Source organism: Brachionichthys hirsutus, chromosome 9 (genome assembly GCF_040956055.1).
Source record: "Brachionichthys hirsutus isolate HB-005 chromosome 9, CSIRO-AGI_Bhir_v1, whole genome shotgun sequence".
Taxonomy (NCBI): domain Eukaryota; kingdom Metazoa; phylum Chordata; class Actinopteri; order Lophiiformes; family Brachionichthyidae; genus Brachionichthys; species Brachionichthys hirsutus.
In genome coordinates this window covers 14,795,774-14,805,773 of record NC_090905.1, presented here as the reverse complement: position 1 = coordinate 14,805,773, position 10,000 = coordinate 14,795,774, and the positions used below count along the sequence as shown (strand labels likewise).

Below are 10,000 nucleotides of genomic sequence, written 5' to 3'. Positions count from 1 at the left end.
AGCACGTGTTGCCCCGCCTCTTCTGGTTCCTCTCTGCTCCTCCTTTTCTGTTGATGATACTTCAAGACGCCACCAAAAAACGCAATACACAGTTTGTACCTTTTCAGAAGTCTTGCTCACCGGTGTGCCCCGCCCCCCTGTGTGCCCCCCCCCCCCGGTGTGCCCCCCCCCCCCGTGTTTCAGGTGTGCACGCAGATAAAATTGGAACTGAAGCTGCTGAGATGTTGCTGAGAAACATCAGACACAACGGCTGTGTGGATGAATTCCTGCAGGACCAGGTGAGACGATCTGACGATGACATCACTCAGGATGACGCCACTCAGGATGACGTCACTGCATGGATACAGTATTTGTTTCCATGGATACAGTATTTGTTGTCTTACTGGGAGTGATGGTGGTCTGTGTTCTGTTTGCTCAGTTCCCCATGCTAACGCTGACACGTTTCCATGGTAACAGCTGCTGAATTGATCCACGCTCCCTCCTCTTCCTCCTCAGCTCATCGTGTTCATGGCGATGGCGAAGGGTCGGTCTCGGATTCGAACCGGCGCCGTGACGCTGCACACTCAGACGGCCATTCACGTCGCAGAGCAGCTGACGCAGGTGTGTGTCTCTGTGTGTGCGTGTGTGTGTGACTCTGTGTGTGTGTGTGTGTGTCTCTGTGTGTGTGTGTGTGTGACTCTGTGTGTGTGTGTGTGTGTCTCTGTGTGCGTTGTGTGTCTCTGTGTGTGTGTGTGTGTGTGACTCTGTGTGTGTGTGTGTGTGACTCTGTGTGTGTGTGTGTGACTCTGTGTGTGTGTGTGTGTCTCTGTGTGCGTTGTGTGTCTCTGTGTGTGTGTGTGTGACTCTGTGTGTGTGTGTGTGTGTGACTCTGTGTGTGTGTGTGTGTGTGTGTGTGTGACTCTGTGTGTGTGTGTGTGTCTCTGTGTGCGTTGTGTGTCTCTGTGTGTGTGTGTGTGTGTGACTCTGTGTGTGTGTGTGTGTGTCTCTGTGTGTGTGTGTGTGTGACTCTGTGTGTGTGTGTGTGACTCTGTGTGTGTGTGTGTGTCTCTGTGTGCGTTGTGTGTCTCTGTGTGTGTGTGTGTGACTCTGTGTGTGTGTGTGTGTGTGACTCTGTGTGTGTGTGTGTGTGTGTGTGTGTGACTCTGTGTGTGTGTGTGTCTCTGTGTGTGTGTGTGTCTCTGTGTGTGTGTGTGTGTGTGTCTCTGTGTGTGTGTGTGTCTCTGTGTGTGTGTGTGCGCGTGTGTGTGTCTGTGTGTGTGTGTGTGAGAGAGTGTGCGTGTGTCTCTGTGTGTGTGTGTGTGAGAGAGTGTGCGTGTGTCTCTGTGTGTGTGTGTGTGTGAGAGAGTGTGCGTGTGTGCGTGTGTGTCTCTCTCTGTGTGTGTGTGTGTGCGTGTGTCTCTGTGTGTGTGTGTGTGTGTGTGTGTGTGTGTGTGTGTGTGTGTGTGTGTGTGTCTCTGTGTGTGTGTGTGTGTGTGTCTCTGTGTGTGTGTGTGTGTGCGTGTGTCTGTGTGTGTGCGTGTGTCTCTGTGTGTGTGTGTGTGTGTGTGTGTCTCTGTGTGCGTGTGTGTGTCTCTGTGTGTGTGTGTGTCTCTGTGTGTGTGTGTGTGTCTGTTTGAGTTTTCTTGTATGAAATTATTTTATTTTTAAACCTCATTTCTTCTTTTTGTTTTTTTGTTTCCAGGCGAAGTTCACAATCAGAAAATGTTCCGAGCAGCCGAGCAGCAGCGTCACGTACGTCATCGAATGTGAAGGCTCAGGTGTGACCAACCCCCACCTGTAGCCCCGCCCCTTCTCAGGGTGTCTCATCAATAATCAATAAAGTTTTCGGGTGTGGCCGTCGTTCTGTTCATTCAGTCCGGTCACAGCTGGCTGCTTCCTACGGCTCCCATGATGCACCTGGGCGTCTGTCCCTTAAACCGACGGTTTAATGACGTAGTCGGTCCCGCGAGGATCCCGATGAAGAATCCGGTTCTCATCTTCCTCATTCTTCATCGGCCCCTCCCTCCTGGTTTCATGATGTCATCAGCGCGAGGTCGCGGCCCCTGACCTCTGTAACTCGTCCTGCTTGGACCCGAATGTGTTGAAACACGAGCGGCTGGAAACTCGCACCTCCGTCCCCTCGGGAACCAGGTGTAACCCGATCCGGGTCACCTGACGCCACCTCAGCTCGGCTGGTCCTCAGTCGGCTCGCCGTCCTGCGGCATGGCGGACAGCGGGGCCTGGAGGACGCACCGGGACGGGCCCCAGGTCCTCCAACAGGGACCAGGACCAGCTCCAAACCGTGTGTGGATTTCTCTGATTGCAGGTGAGACTGCCTTAAAACCAGCCAATCAGGTGAGAGCATTTCATCACGACTCCAGGTGAAGTCCGGGGAAGGTGTGTTTTCTGAGTCGGCTTCTAAAACTAAAAACAATCATCAGAGCCAAAGCGACGTGAGCTGGTTGATCACGCAGGTGTGACCTTCACCTGGGGAGTTATTTCCTCAATAATGAATGCGATAATTCAACACGTAAAGCACAAAGTAACCCTTAAAAGGTTTTAAAGACTTAAGTTTAAAAACTATGGGCTCCAGGAGGATGAAAGAACCCGATCGATCGATCAATATCTGACGGAAAGAGCCGGAAGCGCAGCGTGTGAACGACAGAATGCTTTTGTTTCCCAGCGGTTCCTGAAGGCAGCACAGTCTGCTCTGTTTCCTGATTGGCTGCGGTTGCTATGGTTACGAGTCTTCAGGAGGGATTTGTTCAATCAGAGTTTCAGACTCTCCGAGCGACGACTAGCTGACTCGGTGCTAACATGCTAACTCGGAACCGTCGATAAACCGAAAACCGAGCACCGGGGACGGTACAAAAGATTCCCCCGCGTGCGGATAGCACACGCAAGGGATGCCGGGAAACTGAGGAGAAAGTTTACAACTTCTAAACTCACTCCGCTCACCCGCGTCGCTAGCGGAGCAGCTAGCCTGCTAGCGGCTAACCGAGCTAGCTAAAAGTTTCTGAAAGTGGGTGGAAGCGGCGCGAAGCCCGGAGTCCGACGGATCCATGACGGCGGGGGGGATCCGGAGCTCCCCGGTCCTCTCCTCCCTGTTCCGGGGGGCCGGAGCGGACTCCGACCTGGGGGGGGCCGCGCAGTTCATCAAAGGTGACTTTACTTAAACCGGATATTGATGCACATCCTGGGTTCACCTACTGTTAGAAGATATGGATGTAATAATAATAGTTTTATATTTATCTCCAGCTTATAAGAGTGTATGCAACGTTCACTATCCGAAACTGAATGGGTTTAAAGTTAATGAAAACTAATGTTGGTATAAAAAGGAGTTAATGTCGGTTATTGATCTGGATCGCCATGGTTACCTGAAGGCGTGGCGGTAAACTGTTTAGTCTTTCTTTTCATGTCGTCGATCATGTTGTGTTCTTCTGTGGCTTCGTACCGCCCCCTGAGGAGTCGGGTTTATTGATCGTCCCACGACAACCAATCACGTGTAATGATGACGAACCGATCGACGACTTGTCTCCCGCAGAGCGTCTGTATTTCGCCACGTTACGCTGTAAACCCAAAAGCACCGCCAACACGCACTACTTCAGCACCGACGACGAGTTCCTCTACGAGAAGTAAGCCCCGCCCACTCACGGTGGAAACGCCAGGCCTCTGTTCGTTTAGCTGTTTTCACCTTCTTCGTTGGGCCGTTGTCATGGCAACAGATGTTCTCACACATTTCTGAAAACACTCCAGCTTGTTGCGTTAGCGCGTCTGAAGGTGTAAAGCGTCTGGACTGCTGATCCTCCTCCTCCTCCTCCTCCTCCTCCTCCTCTGTGCAGCTTCTACGCAGACTTCGGCCCGCTCAATCTGGCCATGTTGTACCGATACTGCTGCAAACTCAACAAGAAACTCAAGGTGAGTTCCTGCCCTGCGACTCGCCCCCGGCAGGAATGCCCAGAATGCGTCCGGGCCCGGCGCCGTTAGCATCCAGTCGCTCTGTCGGCGGGTCAGAACCTCAGAGCGGATCAGAGCCGGGGCCACAGTCTAACCTTCCTGGTCCCGGTCCTAGGGGTCCCCTTGTGGGCCAGGTGTGCCCCCGTGTTTGGGAGGAATGCTGACACCGGCTCAGACCGAAGCCTCGCTTGGTTTGTTTATAGTTGTTGCCATGGTGATGACATTCCTCTGGCTGACTGGTGTCATTCGTCAGGGCGACCAGCTGACAGGGGGGGGGGGGGTCTGGCTTCAGGGCCTCATTCTGGAAAGAAATTGATAGAAACATTGACCAGAGGTGGCGCTGTGACTGAGTTCCAACGGTTGGCTGTAGCTTTAGTGTTTACTGACTGCCGGCTGGTCTTTCGGGAGGCGCTCTTTGATGTCTCCTCTTCTGCAGTCGTTCACGCTGACGAGGAAGAGGATCGTTCACTACGCCAGCTTCGACCAGAGGAAGAGGTCCAACGCCGCCGTGCTGATCGGAGGCTACGCCGTGAGTCAGCGGCGCTCGGACTGCCCGGTGTTTCACTTCCTGTTTACCCCACCCCTAGCTTAGCATACGGACTGTGTGCTTCTCTCAGGTGATCTACTTGAAGAAGACTCCAGAGGAGGCCTACAGAGCCCTGACCTCTGGCTCCAACGCCTCCTACCTGCCCTTCAGGTGGGTGCATTCACTGCTGCTGGGAGCAAAGAGCGTCTCCTCTGTGTGTGTCTGCAGCGAGGCGCACCAACACGAGTGTTCAATGATGGAGACTTTAGCTCCTCCTCTTACCTGCAGCCGGTGTTTGAAACGCATGTGAAGGTTAGGCTGACAGCTGAAAAGCTGTTTTACTGGCGCGTGTGTGTGTGTGTGTGGTGTGTGTGTGTGTGTGTGTGTGTGTGTGTGTGTGTGTGTGCGTGTGTCTGTGTGTGTGTGTGCGTGTGCCTGTGTGTGTGTGTGTGTGCGTGTGTCTGTGTGTGTGTGAGTGTGTGTGTGTGTGGGTGGGTGGGTGTGTGTGTCTGTGTGTGTGTGTGCGTGTGCCTGTGTGTGTGTGTGCGTGTGTGTGTGTGTGGGTGGGTGGGTGTGTGTGTGCGTGTGTGTGTGTGTGTGTGTGTGTGCGTGTGTGTGCGTGTGTGTGTGTGTGTGTGTGTGTGTGTGCGTGTGTGCGTGTGTGCGTGTGTGGGTGGGTGTGTGTGTGTGTGTGCGTGTGTGGGTGTGTGTGTGTGTGTGCGTGTGTGTGTGTGTGTGGGGGATAAAGGGCTTGTCTCTGGTTATGTAACGCTGTCCTGTGATTGGACAGCCGCTCTGGCGGCTCCCGATGGATCAGGACGCCGGACCCGGTGACAGACGGCGGTGATGCTTTCACTGACCGTCTGACAGGTTTAAACCGGTTCCCGTGCCTGTCCAGGTCTGAACGGCTGAAGCCGTCAGTCATTCTAGAGTCTAGAATCGAGCTTCAGAGGCCACACATTATTATTATTAGCATACTTGTACTATTGTATTCGCTGTATTTACTACTGCTGTTTAATGTCGTCATTTTAATGCATTCCAAAACAAATATTCTCCGTGTGAGTCAGAGGTGATGAGAGGAAGCTGCCGTTCATTAACGCCGGCGTGGAGAGCTGCATTGATGACGTTCAGGAAGGTTTCAAACGCTGAGAGCGCTCAGTCTGCACAAATATTAATATTCAGGACAAGATGGTGCCGCCCTGCGTGACAGAAGAGACACAGAGAGAGCGAGGGCGAGAGAGCACCGTTTGGATAGCAGCTCGTTACGGAGAGCGAGGGCGAGAGAGCACCGTTTGGATAGCAGCTCGTTACGGAGAGCGAGGGCGAGAGAGCACCGTTTGAATAGGAGCTCGTTACGGAGAGCGAGGGCGAGAGAGCACCGTTTGAATAGCAGCTCGTTACGGAGAGCGAGGGCGAGAGAGCACCGTTTGAATGGGGAAAGACTTTCACATGGTTTTGAAGGATAAATAAATAAAGTGCTTTTATTGGGTATTTATTTATTAACTGTTTATGACCAGGCATGTCGGGGGCCGCCTGTTGGGGGGGGGGGGGGGGTGGGGGCGGCTCTGGATGGTAAAATAGTTCTGATCCTTTAAGTTCAGCTGCGATCAATAAGCTTGATAGGAAGGTGTATCGGTTCTTGTGTGTCTGCAGGGATGCTTCCTTCGGGAATTGTACCTTCAACCTCACGGTGCTGGACTGTCTGCAGGGCATCAGGAAGGTGAGTCGCGCGTGTGTGTGTGTGTGTGTGTGTGTGTGTGTGTGTGTGTGTGTGTGTGTGTGCATGTGTGTGTGTGTGTGTGTGTGTGTATGTGGGTGTGTGTGTGGGTGTGTGTGTGAGAAGGGTCTTATCTGATCTCCGCTTGCTGCTGGTCACCTGGCCTGCCTGGGGGCGGGGCCTAAGCGATGGATCCAGTGCTCATTATTGTTGTGTTATTGATTGTAGTCCTTCACTCTGGGCGGGGTCAGACGGCGTCCATGTTTGTTTCGTCTTTCAGGCGTTGCAGCACGGCTTCTTTGACTTCGAGACGTTCGGCGTGGACGAGTACGAGCACTACGAGGTAAGAACCGGTCCGAAGCGGTCCCTAATGTTCCCCGATGGCCGTCCGTCTGATGGGCGTGTCCCTCGCAGCGGGTGGAGAACGGGGACCTGAACTGGATCGTCCCGGGGACCTTTCTGGCTTTCAGTGGACCTCATCCCAAAACGAAGACGGAGAACGGTGAGCTAGCGGCTCGCCGTCTGTCTGAACGCCGCGCCACCAACGCGCTACAACCAGCGGCTGCCCGCCCCGTGCAGGTTACCCTCTCCACGCACCTGAGGCGTACTTCCCGTACTTCAGGAAACACAACGTGACGACGGTCGTCCGTCTGAACAAGAAGATCTACGACTCCAAGCGCTTCGCGGACGCCGGCTTCGACCACTACGACCTGTTCTTCCTGGACGGCAGCACGCCTGGTGACATCATCACACGCCGCTTCCTGCATATCTGCGAGAGCACGCAGGGAGCGGTGGCCGTCCACTGCAAAGGTGAGGACGCCCCGCCCCGCCCCGCCCCGCCCCGTCCCCGTCCCCATGTCGCTTTCTCCCTTTGATCCGGACTGAAAGCTGAACTTTCAGGGAGTTGAGTGCAACGGGCCGTCCAGCAGAGGGCGCTGTGACATAAAGCGTTACCCCAGGCTGTCCCGTCACAACCGCATCGAGTGTATGGAGAGTAGAAGTCTAAGGACCCCCCCCCGGAGCAGGCGTGATCCTGTACAAGAGGAGATGAAATAATTTTTGTTTTTGTTTTTCTAATGTTACGTTGCATCAATTGAGTTATTGAATATTAGTTTTATTTTTATTTGTATTGTTAATTGTGGATGATTTATGTACGAAGGACTTTCAACGGAAACAAGACCGCAAGGGCTTTTAGAAATGCTCCTCTTAGACAGGATGTTTGACTGTACTTGTACTGTAATACATGCTACTGTGTGACTGTACTTGTACTGCAATACATGCTACTGTGTGACTGTACTTGTACTCTAACATTCTATCTAATAAATATATTCATCATCATCAAAGAGATGAAAGACAAAATAACAAACATCACATGTAGATGGAAATACCCACACAGAGTACATGTACCTCGACCTTTATCTAAACTACACAACCTGTCTGTCTGTCTGTCAGCTGGCCTGGGCAGGACGGGCACTCTGATTGGCTGTTACCTGATGAAACACTACCGCTTCACCGCAGGCGAGGCCATCGCCTGGATCCGGATCTGCAGGCCGGGCTCTGTGATTGGACCACAGCAGAACTTCCTGGAAGAGTGAGTGACACGGTTTTACTGGTCCTGTCTGTGGAACACTGTGTGTGTGAGTGTGTGTCCCCGTTGGTGTCCCTCCAGGACGTTCTCTGATCCAGTTTGTTACGTTTTCTGATCCAGTTTGTTACGTTTTCTGATCCAGTTTGTCACGTTTTCTGATCCAGTTTGTTACGTTTTCTGATCCAGTTTGTTGCGTTTTCTGATCCAGTTTGTCACGTTTTCTGATCCAGTTTGTTACGTTTTCTGATCCAGTTTGTCACGTTTTCTGATCCAGTTTGTTGCGTTTTCTGATCCAGTTTGTCACGTTTTCTGATCCAGTTTGTTGCGTTTTCTGATCCAGTTTGTTGCGTTTTCTGATCCAGTTTGTCACGTTTTCTGATCCAGTTTGTTACGTTTTCTGATCCAGTTTGTTGCGTTTTCTGATCCAGTTTGTTACGTTCTCTGATCCAGTTTGTGTTCCATCTTGTGACCATTCAACACTTAAACTGTGATCATAGGAAGCAGGCAGCCATGTGGTTGCTAGGCGACAGTCAGCGCACTCAGAAGGTCAATCCAGAGGAGGTGATGACGTCTCGCCTCATCACCAGTATGAATGACATCAACTTAAACTCCACCCATAATATGACTAGCCCCGCCCACACCAGCAACGATCCAACTGAGGTCTGACACACGTCCAGCACGCCCTCGCCGTGTCTCTGTCTGTGTGGACTTCACGGTGCGTTTGCTTTGTCCTCCAGACTGGGACAGTGGAGGGCGGAGCCAGTCTCACTCAGGGGGACAAACTCAGAGCCTTAAAAGTCCGACGCCCCCCCCGCCCCCGGCCCAGCACCACCGGAAGCCTCAGGTACCAGGTCCAAAGCAAAACGCCCTCCAAGGAGCAGAACGCCATTGGTGTGACTTTGAGACCACTCCCACTTCCTTTCAGAGTGGAGGAGATGAAGATGCACAGCCGGTCACCCTCTCAGCCAATCAGGTAATGGGACAGCGGTGACATCACCTGTTGCCGCTGGAAGCTGATTTCAGAAATCTATTCTGAACATGTGTTGGTGTCATTTGTCACGATGACCAGACTGTCACTGGGTGTTGGACAAGGCCCCGCCTCCCCCCTCAAGTCCTCAAAGTTCCCAGCATCCTCTGCTTCAGCCGCAGCCAAACGGGTCGGAACAAGTCCGTCACCTGCGTTCAGGAGGTGGGTGGAGCCCGTTTACACTGCAGACCCGCCCAGATGTCTGTCTGACTGAACTGTCTACTTAAACCAGAATGAAGTCGGTTCTAATCTCAGTTTTAGCTCATTAATCAGGTTTAATCTTGTTTCAGGTTGGTTTAACCTGACTTGATCTCGGTTTAAACCTCATGATTAAAACATAAGTATCTTAGAACCTGGGTTAAACTGATCCGAAGTCAGGCTTAAACCTGGTTTACACTGTTCTGAAGTCGGGCTTAAACCTGGTTTAAACTGATCTGAAGTCGGGCTTAAACCTGGTTTAACTGTGATCTGAAGTCAGGCTTAAACCTGGTTTAACTGTGATCTGAAGTCGGGCTTAAACCTGGTTTAAACTGATCTGAAGTCAGGCTTAAACCTGGTTTACACTGATCTGAAGTCGGGCTTAAACCTGGTTTACACTGATCTGAAGTCAGGCTTAAACCTGGTTTACACTGATCTGAAGTCAGGCTTAAACCTGGTTTACACTGATCTGAAGTCAGGCTTAAACCTGGTTTACACTGATCTGAAGTAGGGCTTAAACCTGGTTTAAACTGATCTGAAGTCAGGCTTAAACCTGGTTTACACTGATCTGAAGTCGGGCTTAAACCTGGTTTAACTGTGATCTGAAGTCAGGCTTAAACCTGGTTTAACTGTGATCTGAAGCCAGGCTTAAACCTGGTTTACACTGATCTGAAGTCAGGCTTAAACCTGGTTTAACTGTGATCTGAAGTCGGGCTTAAACCTGGTTTAAACTGATCTGAAGTCGGGCTTAAACCTGGTTTACACTGATCTGAAGTCGGGCTTAAACCTGGTTTACACTGCTCTGAAGTCAGGCTTAAACCTGGTTTAACTGTGATCTGTACGCTGGGCGCTCTCCTCTTCCTCCTCCTCCTCGTCCTCTATATCTCTCAGCCCCGCCCCTCTGGCCCCTCCCTCTATTTCTCGCTACGGTAATGGCCCTGCTGAGGTCAACAACAACAGCGGTCCATTCGGTGTGTTGGCGGCGCCCCCCACAGGGAAAAGCTCCAG

General features: G+C 52.1%; 2 protein-coding genes across 2 annotated transcripts in view; both read left to right on the top strand.

The window, feature by feature from the left end:
• The window catches only part of rtca (RNA 3'-terminal phosphate cyclase), a 5,588-nt gene extending 3,755 nt beyond the window's left edge, over positions 1–1,833 (top strand). Inside the window, exons 9-11 of the mRNA XM_068743704.1 lie at positions 184–278; positions 496–600; positions 1,682–1,833. Of these exons, the coding sequence (XP_068599805.1) occupies positions 184–278; positions 496–600; positions 1,682–1,780 (299 nt within the window). The 3' untranslated portion in view covers positions 1,781–1,833. The remainder of the gene's footprint in view (positions 1–183; positions 279–495; positions 601–1,681) is intronic.
• A 1,208-nt stretch (positions 1,834–3,041) lies between these two features.
• On the top strand, positions 3,042–9,998 carry cdc14ab (cell division cycle 14Ab; the record flags this gene model as incomplete). Its single annotated transcript, XM_068743627.1, is given in 16 exon segments — positions 3,042–3,141; positions 3,524–3,614; positions 3,822–3,897; positions 4,373–4,465; positions 4,554–4,633; positions 6,116–6,182; positions 6,460–6,522; positions 6,594–6,681; positions 6,759–6,989; positions 7,632–7,770; positions 8,265–8,427; positions 8,505–8,611; positions 8,693–8,740; positions 8,837–8,956; positions 9,801–9,856; positions 9,859–9,998. Coding segments are annotated over 16 exon segments (1,662 nt in total), but the record flags the coding sequence as incomplete, so codon positions are not given.
• Positions 9,999–10,000: the final 2 nt, after the last annotated feature.